The following is a 23,811-nucleotide window of genomic DNA, read 5'->3' as shown; positions in this document are numbered from 1 at the left end:
ACAGAGCAAAGCAAGCCAGAAAGAGAAAAACAAATACCGTATGCTAACGCATATATATGGAACCTAAAAAAATGGTAATAATGAAACCAGTGACAGGGCAAGAATAAAGATGCAGATGTAGAGAACATACCTGAGGACATGGGGTGGGGGGTGAAGGGGAAACTGGGACGAAGTGAGAGAGTAACACTGACATATATACACTACCAAATGTAAAATAGATAGCTAGTGGGAAGCTGCTGCATAACACAGGGAGATCAACCTGATGATTGGTGATGACTTACAGAGGTGGGATAGGGAGGATGGGAAGGAGCCATGGGAGGGAGATATGTATGGGGATATATGTATAAATACAGCGGATTCACTTTGTTGTACAGCAGAAACTGGCACAACATTGTAAAGCAATTATACTCCAATAAAGAGCTTGAAGAAAAAAAAAATCATGGAAACCTCAACTAATTATTTGCCCTTTACCCAGTAAGATAGTTTATAATAAAACTACACTCAGTTAGAAGAAAAAAAAAATTTTTTTTTCATTTTTAAAAAACAACCATATTATCAAATCATTAGGACTGTGGCCTTATTTTTTAAAATTAGGATACACAGTTATGTTGGAGAGATGGATAGATATTTAGGGAGATGAGGTAGGAAAAAAAATTCTGGTTTCTTTAAGAGCTATCAAGATAATTCAACATAGTTTTGGAAGTTTTAGCCACAGCAATCAGAGAAGAAAATGATATAAAAGGAATCCAAATTGGAAAAGAAGAAGTAAAATTGTCACTCTTTGCAGATGACATGATATACACAGAAAACCCTAAAGATTCTACCAGAAAACTGCTAGCACTCATTGATGAGTTTAGTAAAGTAGCAGCATACAAAATTAATGTGCAGAAATCTCTTGCATTCCTATACACTAACAATGAAAAATCAGAAAGAGAAATTAAGGAAACACTCCCATTTACCATTGCAACAAAAAGAATAAAATACATAGGAAGAAACCTGCCAAAGGAGGCAAAAGATCTGTATGTAGAAAACTTTAAGACACTGATGAAAGAAATTAAAGACACAAACAGATGGAGGGACATTCCGTGTTCTTGGATTGGAAGAATCAACATAGTGAAAATGACTGTACTACCCAAAGCAATTTACAGATTCAATGCAATCCCTATCAAATTACCAATGGCATTTTTCACAGAACTAGAACAGGAAATCTTATGATTTGTATGGAAACACAAAAGACCCTGAATAGCCAAAGCAATCTTAAGAAGGAAAAATGGAGTTGGTGGAATCGGGCTTCCTGACTTCAAACTACACTACAAGGCCATAGTGATCAAGACAGTATGGTACTGGCACAAAAATAGAAAGGAAGATCAATGGAACAGAATAGAGAACTCAGAGGTAAGCCCAAGCACATATGGGCACCTTACCTTTGACAAAGGAGGCAAGAATATACAATGGAAAAAAGACAGCCTCTTCAATGAGCAGTGCTCGGAAAATTGGACAGCTACATGTAAAAGAATGAAATTAGAACACTTCCTAACACCATACACAAAAATAAACTCAAAATGGATTAAAGACCTACATGTAAGGCCAGACACTAGAAAACTCCTAGAGGAAAACATAGGAAGAACACTCTATGACATCCATCAAAGCAACATCCTTTTTGACCCACCTCCTAGAATCATGGAAATAAAATCAAGAATAAACAAATGGGACCTCATGAAACTTAAAAGCTTTTGCACAGCAAAAGAAACCATAAACAAGACTAAAAGGCAACCCTTAGAATGGGAAAAAATAATTGCCAATGAAGCAATGGACAAAGGATTAATCTCAAAAATATACAAGCAGCTCATGCAGCTTAATACCAAAAAAGCAAATAACCCAATCCACAAATGGGTGGAAGACCTAAATAGACATTTCTCCAAAGAAGACACACAGGTGGCCAACAAACACATAAAAAGATGCTCAACATCACTAATCATCAGAGAAATGCACGTCAAAGCCACAATGAGGTATCACCTCACACTGGTCAGAATGGCCATCACCACAAAATCTGGAAACAGCAAATGTTGGAGAGGGTGTGGAGAAAAGGGAACTCTCTTGCACTGTTGGTGGGACTGTAAGTTGGTACAGCCACTATGGAAAACAGTTTGGAGGTTCCTTAAAAAACTAAAAATGGAACTACCATATGATCCAGTAATCCCACTACTGGGCATATACCCAGAGAAAACCATAATCCAAAAAGAAACATGTACCATAATGTTCACTGCAGCACTATTTACAATAGCCAGGGCATGGAAGCAACCTAAATGCCCATCAACAAATGAATGGATAAAGAAGATGTGGCATATATATATAATGGAATATTACCCAGCTATAAAAAGGGATGAGATGGAGCTATATGTAATGAGGTGGAGAGACCTAGAGTCTGTCATACAGAGTGAAGTAAGCCAGAAAGAGAAAAACAAATATTGTATGCTAATTCATATATACGGAATTTAAAAAAAAAAAAAAAAAGGTACCAATGAACCCGGTGACAAGACAAGAATAAGGACGCAGATGCAGAGAATGGACTGGAGGACCCGAGGCTGCAGGGGGTGGGGAGTGAAGGGGAAGCTGGGACGAAGTGAGAGAGTAGCATAGACATATATATACTACCAACTGTAAAACAGAGAGCCAGTGGGAAGTTACTGTATAACAAAGGGAGATCAACTTGATGATGGATGATGCCTTACAGGGCCGGGACGGGGAGTGGGGGGAGTCGAGGGAGGGAGGGAATATGTATATATGTATAAATACAGCTAATTGACTTTGGTGTACCTCAAAAACTGGTACAAGAGTGTAAAGCAATTATATCCAATTTAAAATAAATAAATAAATGAAAAATAAAAATTAAAAAAAAGAGATATCAAGATAAAAATCTTATAAGGAAAGAAATTTTATGGGAAAAAAAACCACCCTAAATATAGCAGTGTTAAGAACTAATGTACTAATAATAGCTACCTTGTAGATGATGATATAAAACCTACTAAAGACTACTACAGAAACTACCGGCCTAAGTTCAAGAGAAAGAAAGAAGTGTGAGTGGACAAATATGAACAATTTCACTTTCAAAAGAGTAAAAGGAAGAAAAGAAGTTGAAGTTCAAAGTAAATAAAGTGACGACATAAATTTGGAAGGAAAAGAAGTTAAAAAAGATGACTACAATGACATTTTCAGATTCTCTCTGCCAAATCATAAATAATACACCAATAGCCATAAGGAAACCCTGGCTTACATCAAAAGTAGTACAGGCACTTCCCTTGGTGGCACAGTGGTTAAGAATCCACCTGCCGGGGCTTCCTAGGTGGCGCAGTGGTTAAGAATCCGCCTGCCAATGCAGGGGACATAGGTTCGATCCCTGCTCCAGGAAGATCCCATATGCCGCGGAGCAACTAAGCCCGTGTGCTGAAACTGCTGAAGCCCACGCGCCTAGAGCCTGTACTCTGCAACAAGAGAAGCCACAACAATGAGGAGGCCGTGCACCACAGTGAAGAGTAGCCCCCAACTCACCACAACTAAAAGAAAGCCTGTGCACAGCAAAAAAGACACAACACAGGCAATTAAATAAATTAATTAATTAATTAATTAATTTAAAAAAAAAAAAAAAAGAATCCACCTGCCAATGCAGGGGACACAGGTTTGATCCCTGGTTTGGGAAGATCCCACATGCTGTGAAGCAGCCAAGCCCGTGTGCCACAACTACTGAGCCTGTGCTCTAGAGCCTGAGAGCAACAACTACTGAAGCCTGCACACCTAGGGCCGGCACTCTGCAACAAGAGAAGCCACCACAATAAGAAGCCCCCACACCACAACAAACAGTAGCCCCCGCTCACCACAACAGAAAACCAGTGCACAGCAACGAAGACCCAACACAGCCAAAAATAAATGAATAAATAATAAACCTTTAAAAAAAATAGTACACAAAAAATAACCTATGATCATGTAATATATATAAAATATTTATAAATGTGGCTAATGTTTCAAGTATGTAATCTAAAAGGTTCACAAAAATCAACGTCTTAAAATATGTCCTGCTTTGGTCACTATAATTATTGAAATTGCAAAGTACTAATTCCTAAAAAACATGGTCAGTAGTCAGTAATTATTATAAGACTTTCAGAATCTACCTCTCTTATAACTATTTCCTCCCAACTACAACATTTGGAAGATTCAGTTTGTTTTCCTATACGTTTTTCTTTCCTTATGTGCTTTCTTCACATAACTAATTTCCAAGATATTCAAATGCTACACATAAAATTTTTGCAAAAAGAAAAAAAAAACGAATTAGCAATTTTTCTTTTGCTTTTGGAAACTAAAACTTTTATTTTCTAGCATTTTAATAATTACATTTAATAAGACTTTTCTGATAACAAAAAAGGGACCAAAACTTAATTAACATAAGAATTTTCAAAAAATTAAAACTTTATACTTAAAAATAATCGTATTATATCAAACTTTCCAAATGTATAATTACAATCCAGAACTGCTAACATTTTTGCAATACTTGTACAGAGAAGCATCCTACTAAATTGCGCTCTAAAAAGACTGTATATATAAACTAAGATATTAATTCTGAAATGAAAGAAATTATTTACAACATTAAATGACACTTATGAAAAGCAATATACAGTGGGATATTCACCATTTGGTTATATAAACCAATGAAGAAAAAAATACATTATATAAGAGTCTACCTAATAGTGAATACACACACACACGTATAAAATCATATATACATGAGTATATGTACGGAGTCAACCATTCTTATTATTTTAATCCATTTATTCTAACTCCCAGAATGGACTTTTAACTTGAATTAATAGCATGCTAATAAAAGAACAGACCACTTTAGAGCCCTATAAAAATTCTATATATTAAAAAAAATTCTATATATACATAGAAATGTTTCACTCAGTGGGCCATAAAAATCAAGTCCAAATCAAATGTTATACGAAATCTTAAGTTCAAACATATTAATATAAAGCAAATACTCAATATTTATTCTGAAATTGTATTCCAGGCTATTTAAATAAAATGTTTAAAGTTAAGCTCCAGTAATTTTGGACATGTAAAGTAAGGTAAATCAGATGCAGATTCAGAAGTCAACCTTAAGCTTATTGGTTCTACTCAGACTTTTTGAAGAAAAATTTCTAGTTTCAAAGCCTTAGAAGTGAGCAGAAAAGGCAAAACTTCCGGAAGTTATGAGAATCATGACAATGGGTAAATGTGACTCTTTTTGCTCTGCCTCAAAGTAAGAAACCAAGGTCTAGCTACCCAACTGATCATACACATCAAGAAAGACAAATAAAGCTAGTCTTTTTAATATAACCCAGCAACCAACATAGTTAGAAGAAAGGCTAAAAGAATTAAGTATGGATATGTGAATTCACTGATTTACAAATCCTTACATTTGTAAGATTAAACGTTGCCTGATTAAAGCTCACAAATGATTTAAAGAGCTGAGTAGAAAACAAAGGGAAAGAAGATGAATAGGAAATTGTGTTCTGCTTCAACAGATCAGAGGCCATAACAGGCTAGCTCAAACTCACCTACAAAGCTAGTTTAGGAATAAGGTTGTTGAGGACTCTCTCCATATTAGTGAAAAGGGATCTCCAGGGACGGGTACTGCCAAGTCTATTTTGAAAAAGTTCCACAAGTTATTTCAGTTGTAAAGATAGGGTTGAGGATTAACTATAGCAGACAATCTGATCTCTACTCTGGCTTTGATTACCATCTACGTATTGAGAATTCCCAAACCTACTCCAGAGCTTTTCTCTGAGCTTCAAATCGATATAGTCAATCCATTAGCAAAGCCCTGCGGAATATAAGAACTCAAATCCATGAACTTCTTTCCATCTCCACTGATACCACCCCAGTCCAAATTACTATCATCTCTCCCCAAAACTCCTGCCAACGCCCACTGCTGCTATTCCTGAACCTCTTGCAGAATCCAGTCCTCTATACAACTGCCAGACCAACTTTTAAAATAATTATTTTATTACTACATCATTTCACTTCTCACTGTATTCACAGAAATTTCTTACCCTGGAATATAAAGCCCTACATTATCTGACCCCTGCCTGCCTCTCTTATCAGAGCTGTATCACTCTTACCCCTATCTACTATATTTCTACAGCCCTGACCACTTTCCCTTTCTTCTAACACACTAGCCTCTTTCCTATCAAAAGTTCTTGCAACGACAGTTCTGTCTAGAATGCTCCTCCCTCTGATCTTTACTCGGTTTGCTCCTTCTTATCATTTATATCTCAATTTAATGTTCCTCCTCAGGAAGTCCTTCTCCAAACATTCAATCTAAAGTAGCCTAGAATTATATATTATTTCAAACTGTTTTAATATTTTCTACATAGCACATATCACTATTAGAAACTAACTTATACACTATATCCTTAACTTTTTTTTTCAATGTCTATCTCCTCCCGTTAGAAAAAAATTTCCGTGAGAGCAAGTCATCTTGTTTACTGCCATATTTCCTCAAGTGCCTAGAACTATAAATGCACTCAAAAGTAACTGGTGAAAAGAAAACCCAAACGCCTACTTGAATGACATCTCCACTTGGATGCCTTAAAAGCAACAGCAAATATAACATATCCTAATAGTTTATCATTACCCTACCTCGTAAAAAATCTAGTCCTATCTTCTTGTGCTTCTGACCTAAGAGAACAGAATCAAAACTTAACCACCACCATAAGCCAGATATTCAGGAAGCACCCTTTTTAACTTTTTTATTTCTTATAAATTGTTAACGGTTACATTCCACTTACAATTATTACAAGATACGTGCTATATTCCCCATGTCATACAACATGTCCTTGTAGCCTCTCTTACACTCAACAGTTTGTACCTCCCACTCCCTCACCTTCATGTTGCCCCTCACCCCCTCCCCACTGCTAACCACCAGTTTGTTCTCTATATCTGTGAATCTGCTTCTTTTTTGTTATATTCAATAGTTTGTTGTATCTTTTAGAAGGAATCATCCTCGATACTTCCTTCCCCTCCAAGTTCAACTGATCTCCAAGAGCTACCATCAATTTGTCTCTAAAATATACTGGATACATCCACTCTGTTCCTCTCTTCTACCATCGCCAACCCATCCACTGTCTAAACTACCATGTCTTACTTGAATTATCAAACTAGTCTACTCATTTCTCCTCTGGCCTCCCTCCAACTCATCTGCTGCACTGCAGCTATATGATCTATTCACATACAATCTGATTTTATCACTTTCCTATTTGATATCCTTTAAACAGCCTGTTCTAGATTCTTCAGCCTAATTTCTCACTACTCTCCCATCCACTGACTCAACAAATATATATATGTATATACTGAGTACCACAAACAGGCTGCTACAAAATGGACAAAGGTCCTGATCTCATGAAGCTTATAATCTAGTAGGGCAGGTTTTCATCAACAAATCAACAAATAATAAGTCACATAGCATTAAGTACTAAGAAGAAAAATAAAGCAAGGTAAAGTCATAGAATAACCGTTCACCACAGGGCATAACGGACAACTGGGCACATTTCTGGGTTGTGCCTATAATCAGAAGATGCCATCAGGGGATTTAGTAGGTGGTTTCCAGGGATGCTGATTGTCCTGCAATACAGGACAGTCCCACACACAAAGAACTCTTCTCATCCCATAACACTTTCACATGTCCATGTATGCAAAAAATCTGCTTATAATTATCTACACTCTAACTCCATTTTACACACAAACACAGAGAAGTTTTACATGATTTTAATATACAACAGATTTTCCCATGAATAAACTATCATATAAAGTGAGGGAAGACTGTACTTTATTTAGTTTACAGTTTTGCTAAGATTTGATTACTATTTTGGGAAATCAAGTCACCCACCCATGTAACTTGGTAATGTAAACTACCAACTATAAACAACTGTTTTAGTTTGTATGTGGCTGTTATATTCATGATACTATGTGTAAGCATCTAACTACTTCACTGTTTCTTCTAATACAGTTGGTGCCTGGGCATTTACATTATTAAATATATATTAATTTATTATAAATTACTTTCCTTTTATTTCTTTCTCAGATTACAATTATGGTATTCATTTAATTTAGTTATGTGTATAGGAAGATTATATTCACCAATTCATTCATTTGAAAAATATTTGTTGAGCACCTACCTACTTATGTTCCAATCGCTATTCTAAGCACTTTGGATACATCAGTGAACAAAATAAATATCCTTATGCAATAAATAAGTAAAATATTCAATTTCTTAGAAGAAAAAAATGGAACATGGTAAGGTAAGGTAGACTAGGAATGCTGAAAGGGTGGAGTGTAAGATGTAAAATTATATAGGGCCTCACTGGGAAGGTGAAAACTGAGCAAAGCCATAAAGTAAATGAGACAGTCCAGCATAAAAAGGGCAAAAGCCCTAAGCCAGGCACATATATGGCACTATCGAGAAACAGTAAGGAGACCAGTGTGACCACACTGCCTCCTAAATATCTTACATGTCTATATGATAACAGCTTCTTTCTAAATCTGTTCGATGATTAGACTGTAAGAACCATTAAGTGGGAGATCATGTTTTCTCTTCTTAGTATCTTCAATACTTCACATAATACCAGACACACAGTAGACACTCATTAACCATTTGCTATATGAAGAAAATAAATGATATAGAACCAGAAAAGTTTTCTGAGGCAACTGAGAACTACACCTCAGAAAAGACAAGATTAGAATAGTAGCCCAAAAAGAACTGACTGAAGTAACAACATAATAAAGTAAAAAGAAAAAGTCAGTGAATTAAAATCCAAACAAAATTCCAAAGGTAAGAGGCTAAAACTGGATTTAAAGTAACAAGATAAATTTCAATATGATAAAATCTTCTAAGTAACTATTTTATATGATAAAAATCTAAGTAATTGCATTCATTACATTTGGTTTTTAATAAAATATTACTTAACATAATCTACTTATAGTTTCAGATCCAGATTTCTTACTAAATGTTTAATCTACTTTAGACTAAATATTCTTATACTAAAACATACACATAAAGCTTTTCACACAGTGGTAAAATTGATTTTAACAGATTACAGACTTAAAGGCTGATGGAGTTTAAAGACAATTTAGAGACCAGGTCTCTCAAGTCTCTCATCTTAGAGATGACAAATTGAAGACTAGAAAATTGAAATGATCTGTTGAAGGTCAGAGCAAATTAGTGATATATCTGCTAGATTTACCTCCTGGGCTAGTTAAGAATACAATGGTTTGAAATTCTAATTTAAAACAAATTCAAATTCCATTTAAGAAAAACCCAAATGGCCAAAAAATAGAATTAAATAATAAAATAAACTTAGAATTTGCTATGATTGTTTCTGCTTAACAGTAAGTAATGGCATTGGTATCCTGTTGTCCCTAAAACTAAGACATTCCCCAAACAGTATCTAAAAATCTGTATCTAGTTACTCAAGTGTAATTAATCAAATAAAAATAAGATAAAGGAAATTTCCACTAATAGAACAGGGATTATTTTTATAATCAATATCACATGATTACAAAATATATTTTGCACATTTAGTTAAAGATAGGGAAAGAATTATTCGCCCATTGTATATTTTAACATATTAAGTCTTGAATCACTAATCTGAAATTAAAGAAAAAATCTTAGAGCAGTAAAACCCCACACCTGAAGGACTTACCATTTTATCTAGATGTTCAATGGATCTATAAATCTCCCCCTGGGATTCATCATAGTAACTGTAACGGAACCTTTGACCTTGAAACAAATATCATGTACAAAATAAAATAGGGAAAAATTAGAAGCTAAAAAGAAAGCAAGTGCTTACCAAATAATTTCAGTTCTCATGGAAGGCAAAAGCACAGCTTAAGCCTCTGAGAAAATCATTCCCAAGAGCCCTTGTACATAAAAATAAAAGGCCTATTTGGGAAGGTAATAAAGAAATGATATATCACCAGTGTTTTATGATGTTAAAAACTATTTCAAACTGTAAAACCTTAAAGTCACGAGCAATACAAAAGACTAAGGAAACAAAACAGTGTAAAAGTTAGAAGCATTGTTAAACATATTATATCCGTCTATAATGGAAGGTAAACCCAAAGAATATGATTCAAGAAAATTTGGCTTAAGGAAACTATCTCAATGTAACAAATCAATGAAAGCTTAGATTTTGTTGTACAAATGCAAAGATTTAATTTCTACTACAGAAAAAAAAAGAAAAAAAAACCATGTAGGTCAGAGATATATGTGGCTTATATGATTTTTATGACCTACATTTAAAAAATTTATCTCATTTTTGCAAAACTTTCTACTTGGAAAAGGATCAATACAAGTGCCTTTAAGTAGGATACACAAAATTATAAATATAACAAATAGTCCTACTCTGACAATAAAATCTCAATAAGGGTACAAGCACAGAACATTCAATGTTTAGCTATTCTCCAAAGAACAGAGAGGGTAAAATGGAAGTTTAAAAAGAAGGTAGAAAACAAAAGGCTCAGGAAATAAATTTTGCTTCCTACTACAGTCATAGAAAAGCCAAAAGTTAAACATGTGCATAATTAATTACAGGTTATTATTCAACTTACTATGTTGTATTTCAGATATATCTAAACCTATTTTTCAGCAATGCCTTTATTTCCAAAACCTCATTACTTTTATATTCCTTACTTTTTAAAGATTCACCAAAATGCAATTCTGAAGGTATTAGAGCACACTGATCACGTACACACATACTATGCACCTTGTGCTTCAATTTTAGAGCAAAGTTCACATATTCAATTATTATCCTTGCATCTGAGGAGATGGGTTTCTTTGGCTGGATAATTATGATTTTTAAGTTTTCTGTTTATCTCACTAAAAAATATCATCTTATAAATGAGCCATGTAAAATTATGAAATCCTTTTGATGTCCTTTTTCAGAGAAACTACACATCACAGTTCTTAACATTTCATGAACTTGTTGATGCTAACCATCTCTGATGGTCACCTTTCTACTATATATATATTCCCTTAACTTTCACATATTAACTTTTCACATACATTAACATATACAACTACTTAATGTGGCAATTCTTATTTCCCCCCACCCCCCACCATTATTAAGTCAATACTGCATCTTAACAATTCATGATATCCTAGAATCAAGCAATAGGGTTCTGAGACAATTACCTGCATTCTGAATATAACAACCTTTTCTGGTAAACATTGGAGATTACTGCATGTTGCAATAACTATCAAATCCATCACAGTCCCTGTACTAAAATAATTCTTAAACAGTGGCAATTCTATCATTCAATACTCCTACATTAAATAATTCATCAGACATTTCTTACAAAATTTAAAGTTAAGTATAGCTTTGTTTTTCTTTAAAGAATATATGTACTTCCTCCGAGCTAACAACAAGAACTATATATATATATAATTCACCCTATTTTTCCTATTTGCCAGGTGGCTGTCAGAAGGTTCAAAGCCAAATCTAAGTCTGTCACAGTAACTTAGTGATTCAATTTATTGGTACTAAGTTTCTACTTCTGTTTCAAAGTTCTTTCGATAAAGCTGCCCAAAGTCTTCTGTGAAATGAATAAACAATGAAAAGAATAATCTTAGACAAGAAAGTTCTAACTCACTGTCACTGTAATAAGAGTAATATCCTTGGACGAAACCAAGATGCATATTCTCTGAACCTGAGCTGCTTAAGGTTTATACTAATACATTCTCTTTTTCTTGCTTCTGGCGATAACTGTCAGTTTTAGTTGTCAATAATCCCTGTGACAGGGACATAACTGTCTTATCTCAAGACTGCTACTCTCAGGTGCAGAGAAAAATGCATGTACTTTGTGACATTTGCTATTCAGAAGTCTTTTCTACTCATTTCCAAGTTCAGAGCTGAGGTTTCAAATGGCTGAAGTTGGTCAAACCTGCCTGAATCATAAGTCAAAAGTGTAACTATATTTTAAAATCCTATCTTGCTCATATGGACTATTTGCAATACAACTTTCACTTAAAAACTACTTCTGAAGTAACAGAGAAGTACACAGAATGTTTAAAATAAGTTAAAGTACTAAATCAACATGTGATTTAATCAGAATGACAAAATACAGAGAAAATCAGTGAGCAGATGTTTAATATTTGGCTATCTACATTTTGCTACTCTTTAGTAGCCACCTTGCATTTAGGAGCTGAAGGAGTAGAAATATTTGATAAGCACTAAAGAATTTATCAGTTAAGAAGCTAAATTCACATTACTATAGCTATTACGCTGAAAAAAGTATCTTATTTATAACAGCTCAAACTGTTTCACGATAATTTTTTTTAATTATACAAACATTTCAAAATTACTTGCGTAATTCATTCTGGTCAATATACTTAGAGAAAGCATCTAATTTGAAGTAAATAGTTGCCATCATCCTAGCCCAAATGTATGTACATACACATGTATGAATATATGTGTGTGTGCATGTACATACACATACAAGCTCAGTTAAACACCGCTTGGAATTTGAGTTCAAAAGAATATTTTTGTTTCTAATTATTAAAAAAATGAAGTTTATCAAGATTTTATTTAATAAGAAATAAAAGAAATGATAACACTAGTATAATACACTGATCATAAATGCACCTTTAAATATTTATTGTTCATTTAAAATATATTATGATATCATGTACCTCATGAGTTTTGTTTTTATAATATTTCAAACAATCAGTTAAGCTTATCCATCTAAACTGAACAAATATAGTTGCCTATGTGCCTGGAGAACTGGACTTGCGAACTGGACTTATACTTTTATATAGTATGAATAAAGCATATCACATAGTAAGAGAAAATTACTTACCTGAAACTTATCCTTTCAGAAGGTACACTGGGAAAATGGATTCTTTGAGCCCCTGTTTCAACTCCAAGTATGAGCTTTCTAGCTTTAAGAGCCATTGACACTGCCCCTAGGGGCAGCACAAGCTTTGGAACTCCCCTAGTGAGTATGTCAGTAGTTTCTTCAGGTGCCTTCCCTCAGTTCTTTTCAAATTCAAAAGATGAGAGGAAAAATAACCCAAGAAAAAAATCCTGTAAAGCAGAAACCTTACTCTTTGAGGGAAGGAGGGTAGCTCATTTGTGAATCCATTCCAGAGCACGCTTTCTGAGAAAAAGAAATACAGGTAAGTAATTTTCCCATCTCCAAAGGTGACTGGTGATTAATGAGTGGATTCACAGAGTGTGGAGAATAAGCTCCAGGGATGTCTGTTTAACACACAACAATCAACTAATGAGGACAAACATAACAATGAATGGTACAAGAACCAACACTACTTTTGAATGACCTCAAAACAAAAAGCAAAATAAAATATTAAGTACCTCAACATTAAGCTATATACTAGATTGCAGAAATAAACAATGAGCTTGTAAAGTTGTTCTATAAAGCCCCCAAAAGATCAGTCAGTAAGACAGACTTCCAGACATATGTCCAGTAAAAACTGTACTGTTATACATTTACTTAATCACTTTATGTTTATATGTTAGAACATTTTCAAATATTTGAATTAAACCTCAACAACCTGTGAGACAGACTATTAAACCATACTACGCTAAGGACCTAAACTGGGGATACTCATAATTGAAATCACTACCAAAGAAAAATTGTATTTCATAAAGAAAATATCTAAGTAGCTCAAATAACGCAATCATTTTTATAAGCAAAATACTACAGTCCTTTCACTCTGAAGTCTTAGTTATAATGTAAAATTATTAGCTTTATCTCAAACTTGCAAAAGATCAAAACCCTAAATACGTGAAATCAGTATGTACCAATATTTGAGAAGACAAATATGAAAGCTTGAATAAGATATATTTCAGGAATTAGCTAACTTACTCAAACCAACTTAAATATTTAGGAAATAGTAATACCCTCATACCCAAGAGACTAACAACAGAAAGGAAGAAGAGTATGCATGAATAATCACATATCAATGTATATTAAACTGGAAATCTGAATAAAGATATAAATTTCATAAGTACTGAAAGAGAATGCCAATTTTAATAAGTGGCATATATTTATAAAAAAGAAATTATGTAAGCCTAGACAAATGTAAGTTTATAGATAAAAATCCAAAACTGCTGAAGTGACTGTAGTATAAACTTTATTCATATTTTAACAAAATAATATAATTTATCATTACCATCTACCAAATAAATTTATTGAAATTGATTTGAACTTAAAACTACCATTTAAAAGCAAAATTAAATAGAAGCATGAATCCACTTTTAATAAAAGAATCAATTCCTGTTACATCCAGTTTCATTTAGAAACTTCTTAGAAGTTAACTGAAAGTTTTGTTAATGAAAGCTGTCAATAATCTAAATCTGGAAGTATCAAGTTCAGGATGATCAGGAAAACACAAATATTAACAGTATAAATGCTTAAAGAGCAAAAATGAAACTCAGGAAAATAGAATAAAATTTCTACTAACTAGAAAATCTAAAATAGGTCCAGACAAAATTCTCTTATACGGAGCCATCCTCTAGGACGGGGAACTTGGTTAAGTACACAAAGTATGGGGGCAACATTACTTAACCATGGTAAAAGTCAGATACTAGCAGCAAATGTCCTTTCACTTATGCCACTCTTCCTCATAGTAGCAGGAAAGGTGAAAAGAGGTGGGATCATTAAAACATTACCATGGAAACATCACCCTATGGGGCTCCCTAATGATCAAATTAAAAGGCAGGAACGGAAACACAAGGGTTTGCCAGGGGGATTCAACTGAGGGGATAGAAAGACAGGGCACAATAGAATCTAGGTTCCTAACTCTCCCTTTGCTTGTCTTACCCAAAAAGAAAAATTCAGAGTATTTTCATCTTTTTTTTGTTTTCTCTCTAATATCTCTTTCAAGTCTAAATAAGAGCTAAATGGGATCTGAAAGATGAACCTCTTTAAAGCAAAATACCCTTAAAAATTGTCATTCTTATAATGGACAGTGGCTAACAAGATTGATAAGGCAAAATCCTTCCAGTTACACACATACGGGTCTCCCAAATGTTTCTATCACCAAGTTTCTCATTTTATTTTTCACATAAGTTGGACATTATATAAAGAGAAATGACCACTAGAAATGAAAGATATCATCACTGCAATCCTCTAACATATTATTCAACAAAAACAAAAAAATTCCACTGTACATAACTGAGTGATTGGTCATCTGTACCGTAGTCAATTAAGTGATTTTTCTTCAAAAACAAGCTATTCAGAAATGTGGAGTGTGTCAAGAGCCTAACTGAATGAAACTTTTAAGATCTCTGAGTACTTGAGGAAATGAATCCTTCCTGTGAAATGATTTAGAATTCAGTGTTATCATTACTTTAGTGTAAGATCAATCTGTACAGTATCTTTAAAACAAGAAGAAGAAACTACTAAGTATTACTGTCATGAGAAAAAGCAAGATTTTTGAGATGGAAATATACCACTCATTAATTTAGGAAAGATGACCAATGTCACTAGAGCATGAATTTGAAAAATATGAAGCTTAATTTCTAAGTAAACACAGTTTAACCCATAACTAGCCAATGATTAATATTATTTCAATAGGCATGTAAAAGAGAAAATGAAGCTTACTTTACAAGAATGAGTTACTATTGCAGAAAGGAGTCCACCAATTTTGGAATGGTATCCATGTAACTCTTTATTTTACACTTACCCCCAAACCTCCATTAAATTTCCTAACTAAGAATTAGTACAGTGCTTTCCATAAGTACAAAGTAAGCACTTAACGAGTATTGTTAGTGATAGTGATACTGAAAAACACTTGGAAAAAGTTCCATTACTTAACCACCAAACGTAAACATAAATATGTTTTAAGTATCTAGATGATTCCCATAGCTAACACTTATCAACCTTTGGAACTTTTGAGTTCTTTTTTGTAACTGTCACCAAAAAATTCTGTCTTGCAATTTAAATTACAAAGTTTTCAAGAAATCAGAAAAAAAAAAAAAAAGAAAAAGAAAAGAAATCAGGAGATCAAATGGCCTAAATAATTTTCTGAGGATCTAGATAGAATATAAAACAAAATTCATTTTTCTCTCTCAACATTCTACTTAAATATAGTAATGGACTAGGATTTGCTTTATAATCATCAGTGAGGTAAACAGGATGAGTCCACATAAAAGAGCAATATTAAAACATCTACTCATGTTTTATGTGGCTTTATGTTGTGGTTGTACACGATGCCAACCTTGAAGGAGAGTCTAGGTCCTGAAGAAATCTATCAGGGGAGCGAATTATTTAAATCATGAAGTGATTTTAAATGATTCATAAGAGCCTTAAAAGTGAAGAGGAAGGGGACACAAGCTTCAGGAACTTTTAATTTCTAAAACATGCTTTATTATCAACACAAATTCATAATACTAAGAAAAACAGCCTTTTTTTCAATAATGATACTCCCTGGTTTTATTACTAAACTTCAAAATTCCCAAGAACTCTTTTCAAGCATCTACTAACTCAGATCTAAGTAATATACCATAAAAAGTAACTTTTGCCAAAGGTAGCAAACTAACTAGCAAATAGAATTTGTTATTAAAGAACCCTGAGAGCCTCTCAAGGAGTGTGGCAAGGCAGCAGAGCTACCTGCATACCCTAAACCAGAACTGTCAATCTCAGCACTATCGCCATTTTGGGCAGGATAATTCTCTGATGTGGGGGGCTGTCCTATGCACTGTAGGATGTTTATTTAATAGCTTTCCTGGACTCTACTCCTTAGATGCCAATAGCATCCCCACTTCCTTCTCCACCCCAGATGTGATAACCAAAAACATCTCCAGGCATTTCCAAATGTCTCCAGGGGGACAGTTGGCCCTAGTTGAGAAATCAGTGTCTTAAACAGAAATATTTATCTATACCATTAGGGTGGATGGTTCTCTTGAACTGAAATATCAAGGCCACACATAGTGCAGCATGAGGTAAGAGAAGAAGAAACCAGCCTATCCGGGCCTGGTAAATGTTGAATCAACTCCAGCAATCATTGATAAGACATGTAAAAGCCAGGGCTCCCTATATATATCTCATTAAAGATGTTTCTCTGGCCATTCTGTATCTTAAAATTTATGGTGTTGTGCCTTATGTTTTTGCCATAATCAAAGACATAACTGAAGAATGAACAGATATTGGCATCTTTAAACCATTAAATAAATGAGTCAAAGAGATGTCCTAAAAGGAATAGGACACAAAAATATTCTACAACAGTAATGGATAAACTGAGAGAACAAACTGTATCCAAAGAATTCAAAAAACAAAATTTACTAAAAGAGGCATCCATAAATGTCTCACTTCCTTTATGATCTATTCACTGTGAAGCTTCCTTATTCGTTTAATTCACAATACTAACAAAAATCTCTTAGGGGTCCTTACCTTTATGAATCCTTACCAATTTAGATCACAGTGCTAATAGCTAACATGTTACCATCTTTGAAGGGTAGCTCTAAACTGACAGCAACTGTGGGCAAAATTAAGCACCAAAGGAAAAAAAAGAAGAAAAGACTAACTACAAAAAAAGGAAATGTGGAAAAGAACTTGCATTGCACACAGTGCTCTTCTACCATCTAAAGAACATTTGTTTTACCCACCAAAAAACTAACTTCAGAGAATCTATCAACACAACTCTACCTGGAAATGGGGTTAAAATATCTTAACTCCCATTAACCTAAGTGTCTAAGCAAGGATGCCCTCACAGTGTGAATCCAATTATACCAGTCGCCTTTGGAAATGTATCCATAACCCCTTATTACAATCTCATCCTTTTTAAATGACCAAAAGACTTCTTTATTCACCTTTGAATATTGTTGCCAAAAGTAAAACTTTCCAAGGAAAGTGATAAAGAACTGAAAATCAGAGCTTAGAATTAAAAGATACCTTTAACCACAAGTATATAGTATCTACCATGAAATGTTAAAATCTAGAACTTACCCCAATGGCAGAAATCAGAAGAAACCACAAAGAGATTACTAGGATCCGCTAGATATTTACTGAAGAGTTTTCCGAATTCCTGTTCTTTTGACTCACTCAGAGCTCCAACCAATACAGGAATAATGGTAAACTCATCCTTATGGCTTAAAGAAAACAGAAAAAAAAAAAAAAGTCATATAAGAAATATAAGAATAAAAATAGTTTTCCAATGTGTTGGCACTAAAAAGTGGAACATTTATTAACAGAGGTATGGATAATATACATAATATTGCTGAATTCTTAAAATCTGTAAATTAATGTTTAAAGAAAACCACTTAAAAATATGAGAGGTACAGAATACTAAAAATATCTCTCTAAATCACAGAAATGTACAATACTTCTTCAGGTAAACAAAGCTATTTTACTACTAACAATATCCTTAAATATAAAAATAAGCCCATCAAACCATCACCAAGTAAAGTCTTCTCAACTACCCATAAAAGCTACAATCATCTCTGTCCAATGCTTCTGCAATTTTAAAAGTGTATTAAGTTCTTCCTCACTTAATTTAATTCTATCCGATTATAAATACTACCATTTCTGGCACTTGTTCTATAAACCTGCCAAGTGAGACCTACAAAACTTATCTTGGCTCCCATAAGACTCACCAACTGCAGCTTACACCTGTACTAATAAACAGATACAGGACAGTCTGAAGATACAACTCAAATTTCACTGGCATCTAGGGTGGACATAGAATTCAAGGAAATAGGTATTAATTTCTAGCATCAAGAAAAAGACACCACGCCCATCCACAATGTTTATGGCATATCCACAAGTCCCTTTTTCACTCTACAGATTGAAAGATTTATGGAAAAGGAACAGAGCAGGTTAATTAAGAATAACTGTGACGGGCTACAGAAACAGACCTTTTAAATTTTTTATTGTAGTGAAATTTTACCAACATATACTGAACATTATTTATATTCTAAATGATCCCAGATTTGGAATTTCAGAAGCATGAATCATGTTTGTCTGACTTGTTCTGAACAGGACTAAGAAAAAAAATCGTAATAAATGCTTTTTAATCTGATAATCCAACACTAAATTGATGTAGGACAAACAGAATTCATAAAAAGGGTCTGTAAAAACACTAGGTTTAAGTATTACCAAAATAAATGTTAGCTCAGCTTCATAAAGCTAAATTCAGGGCACCCAAGCGCCTCCCCCAAAAAGGCCCCCTTACCCTTGTCAATTGCGAAATAAACAGATCATACAGATCTCCAGTCCCTCTGCAATGCAGGGGCTTCTTGGGCAGAAGCTGCATCTATGGAGTAAGAAAAAAAGAGGAAGCTGGCAGAGGAAGCTGCCATGGGATATCTCTTTCTCTGATTCTTACCACTTTGCTTAACAACTGCATGAATGAATAGGGGCGCTTAAGTAAGAGTGATTATCATATGAAAGAAAAGAATTTGAGCTCCAGCAAAAATTCAAGAAGATTGTTATGAATTGTTCTAACTTCAAGTACTACCTACATAAATAAATACACTAAGATCATTAAAGAGTCTGCAAATAACAATGACATAGTAGAGAAGCAGTTATATAGAGTATAAAAAAACAAGAAGTCAGAAGAATGGGCTCAAGTACTACCTCTTTCACATACAAATAAATGTTGCGTATAGGTAAGTCACTAACCTAAAAATTTTATCTTATTTGTAAAATGATCACAATTACCAATTTCAGAAAACTGTTACGAAGTGAGGAATACTATGAGAATAGTACCTTGTCAACCATAGTTGGTCCAATGAACTAACAACACATGTCTACTCTCCATAACACCTACTAAACCATTCAATTAACCTCAGTTTGAGCTACGTGTACAGATGTAGAAGTCTCATACTAATCAGAAATCTAAGCTTTGAATCAAGATTCATCTATCCACCTCTTTGTCATTTCTCTTTTTAAAAAATTACTTATTGTTCTCTATCCCCACAAGAGAAAAGAGAAAAGAGCATTTGGCTTTGAAATGTAATATTCTTAAGTTTTAGAATCCAAGTTGTGAAGCTGGTCTTCCCGAGTGAAGACGTATAAAATCTCGCCCTAAATAATAATTATAAAACTGTCAAAAAACAACTATTTTGTGCTCTGGAAGTCAAGCAAGGGGAGAAAACACAATGAGAAGAGTTTATTCATGAAAAATACACTGCACTTCTTGGGAAGAACAGTGGAAGTCGGCCATCTTACCAGGAGCTGATTCTATCCCCTTCCCCTGCTCCACCCACATTATGGTGAAAGCAAGGGGAGGTTGGCTGTGAAAACCAGCAGCTTCACTGCTGAAGGAAGCTGACTTTGATCTGGGGCAGAGAGAAGAACACTCCGCTCAGCAGGAAACAGAAAACCCTGCAGCTTTTGCACCCTGAAATTACCATATCATTTGAGGCAAAGCCACAAACCTGAGAACTACCTAGAAATCTAACAGGAAGGTCCGGAAAGGAGAGAGCCATATAGGGACTGAATAAATAAACATATTCTGAGGAGATGCCCTGATGATGCCCTGGCTGAAGAGGAGGCAGCACCTGTGTGCAGGGGAGGTTCATAAGGCCCTAAGCTCCCCCCAAATGCCAGGTAATTGGGAGAGTGAGAGCAAGCACAAGTGGAGACCTGAGAGACACCAAGCTCTTACACATCCCTGGCTGACTGGAACACTGCACACACGCACAGGGAGACCAGGGAAGACCCAAAAGAAAGTAAAGGAGGCAAACTTGAAATTTTCAAATGTGCTCCCCAAAACACACACGATCCACCAGCAGAGGGTGAAAGCTATACAGGCTCAAGGTATTTAAGCACAGCCTCCACACAAACAGTAGCTAAGCACAAAGCAGTGCAGATACAGGAGTGAACTCTAGAAAGCCTGGGTAAAAAATATAAATAAGAATTTTTTAAAAACTGAGGAGAAACATCAGTAGCCAAACACTGTGAGAGAGACAGATTCAGCACAGAGTCCACAAAAGTTACTTTAAAAAAAATGAATGAAACAACCACCTCCACCCTCACCACTACTACCACCTGCAGAAAAAAAATTAATAAAATCAGAATAAAGTTGCTATAAAAAATGGGCAGAAGACCTAGACATTTTTCCAAAGAAGACATACAGATGGCCAAGAGGCACATGAAAAAATGTTCAACATTGCTAATTATTAGAGAAAAGCAAATCAAAACTACGACATATCACCTCACACCAGTCAAAATGGCTATCATCACAAAATCCACAAACAATAAATGCTGCAGAGGGTGTGGAGAGAAGGGAACCCTCCTATACTGCTGTGGGAATGTAAATTGTTACAGCCACTATGGAGAACAGTATGGAGGTTCCTTAAAAAAACAAATGATCCTAAAATCCCACTCCTAGGTATATATCCAGAGAAAAACATGGTCCAAAAGGATACATGCTCCCCAATGTTCATTGCAGTACTGTTTACAACAGCCAAGACATGGAAGCAACCTAAATGTCCATCAACAGAGGAACAGATAAAGATGTGATACATGTATACAAAGGAATATTAGTCACAGAAAAGAATGAAATGATGCCATGTGCAGCAACATGGATGGATCTAGAGATTGTCGTACTGAGTGAAGTAAGTCAGACAGAAAAAGAGAAATGTGATACCACTGTATATGAGGAATCTAAAAAGAGATGGTACAAATGAACTTATTTACAAAACAAACAGACTCACAGACTCAGAGAATGAACTTATGGTTACCAGGGGGGAAGAGTAGGGTAGAGATAGTTAGGGAGTTTGGGACTGACATGTACACACAGCTATATTTAAAATGGAAAACCAACAAGGACCTACTGTATAGCACAGGGAACTCTGTTCAATATCATGTAACAACCTAAATGGGAAAAGAATTTGAAAAAGAACAGATACATGTATGTGTATAACTGGATCACTTTGCTGTACACCTGAAACTATCACAACGTTGTCAATCAACTATACTCCAATATTAAATAAAAAGTTAAGAAAAGAATAAAGTTGCTATAATATACTATCGGCTTGGCCAAAAAGTTCATTCGTGTTTTTCTGTAAGATCTTATGGAACTTTCTGGCCAACCTAATATGTCAAAAGTCCAGTTTCAAGAAAAAAATTGTGAGCAAAAGAAAAAGGAAACTGTGACCCACGGGGGGGTTGGCAGTGGGGGTAGAAGCAGAAACTGTATCCAAGTGGGACGGTATATTAGATTTAGCAGACAAAGATTTTTAAAGTTATTATAAATATGTTCAAAGAAATAAAGGAAACTATACTTAAAGAAGTTTAATATATACGTCCACATAATGACAATGACTACAGTAAATATCAACAAAGACATGTAAACCATTACAAAGAACCAAAAAAGGGCTTCCCTGGTGGCGCAGTAGTTAAGAATCTGCCTGCCAATGCAGGGGACACGGGTTCAATCCCTGCTCCAGGAAGATCCCACATGCCGAGGAGCAACTAAGCCCGTGCGCCACAACTATTGAGCCTGTGCTTTAGAGTCCGTGTGCCACAACTACTGAGCCCATGTGCTGCAACTACTGAAGCCCACGTGCCTAGAGCCCGTGCTCCGCAACAAGAGAAGCCACAGCAATGAGGAGCCCGTGCACCACAATGAAGAGCAGCCCCCACTCACCGCAACTAAAAGAAACCCCGCACACAGCAAAAAAAAAAAGAAAAGACCTAATACAGCCAATAAATTTGTATTTTTTAAAATGGCTAAAAACTTGCCAAATTTCATGAAAAACATTAATCTACAGATCAAAAAAACCTCAACAACCCCAAGTAGGCAAGTATAAAGAGATCCCCAACCTAGATACACCATAATGAAACAATACACCACAGTGAAAACCCAAAGACAAAGAGAAAATCTTGAAAGCATAAAAGGAAAATGATTCATTACTTATAGAATAGCCTTTTCAACAAATGCTACTGGGATAATAACATATCCATAGGAAAAAAAGTGAACTCAGACACTTACCTCATACCATACATAAACTGGATCACAGACACAACTACAAGCTAAAACTGTAACACACCTAGAACAGGGTTCAGCAAACATCTTTTGAAATGGGCCATACAATCTCTGTAGAAACTACTCAACTGTCACTGTAAAGAGAAAGCAGCAATAGTAAATAGGTAAATGAATGGGTGTGGCTATGTTCCCATAAAACATTACAATAACAAGCTGTGGGCCAGATATGGTCTGCAGAACATGTTCAAGAAGAGAAAATCTATGTGACCCTGGATTACGCAAAGATGTCTTAAATATGATATCAAAAGCACAATCCGTATGAGGAAAAAAAAAGATACACTGAATTCATCAAAAATGTTTGCTCTTCAAAAGAAGACACCATTAAGAAAACAAACAGAAAAGCCATACTATGGAAGGAAATCTTTGCATATTATATTTATGAATAAAAAACTTGTGTCCAGAATATACAAAATCTCTTATAACTCAGTAAAAAGATAAGTTATCAAATTAAAACTAGGGGGACTTCCTAGGTGGGGTAGCGGTTAAGAAACTGCCTGCCAATGCAGGGGACATGAGTTCAATCCCTGCCCCCAGGAGGATACCACATGCCGCAGAGCAGCTAAGCCCATGTGCCACAACCATTGCACCTACGCTCCAGAGCCCATGAGCCACAACTATTGAGCCCATGTGCCACACTACTGAAGCCCACGCACCTAGAGCCCATGCTCTGCAACAAGAGAGGCCACCACAATGAGGAGCCCGCGCACCACAAAGAAGAGCAGCCCCCGCTTGCCACAACTGGAGAAAGCCAGTGTGCAGCAATAAAG

At 35.0% G+C, this 23,811-nt stretch overlaps 1 protein-coding gene across 5 annotated transcripts in view; it reads right to left on the bottom strand.

The window, feature by feature from the left end:
• MEMO1 (mediator of cell motility 1) overlaps window positions 1–23,811 on the bottom strand; it is a 119,338-nt gene that overhangs the window by 5,720 nt on the left and 89,807 nt on the right. For 4 of the 5 annotated variants that reach the window (XM_057743504.1, XM_057743505.1, XM_057743506.1 and 1 more), the window contains 2 exons: window positions 17,998–18,140; window positions 9,732–9,808 (listed from right to left, as the gene is read on the bottom strand). In XM_057743504.1, coding sequence (XP_057599487.1) covers window positions 9,732–9,808; window positions 17,998–18,140 — 220 coding nt within the window. The remainder of the gene's footprint in view (window positions 1–9,731; window positions 9,809–17,997; window positions 18,141–23,811) is intronic. The other variant, XM_057743509.1, reaches the window with a different exon arrangement.

This window comes from Hippopotamus amphibius, chromosome 7, assembly GCF_030028045.1.
Source record: "Hippopotamus amphibius kiboko isolate mHipAmp2 chromosome 7, mHipAmp2.hap2, whole genome shotgun sequence".
Lineage (NCBI taxonomy): Eukaryota > Metazoa > Chordata > Mammalia > Artiodactyla > Hippopotamidae > Hippopotamus > Hippopotamus amphibius.
The sequence above is the reverse complement of the archived record's forward strand: the minus strand, read 5'-3'. Positions and strand labels throughout refer to the sequence as shown.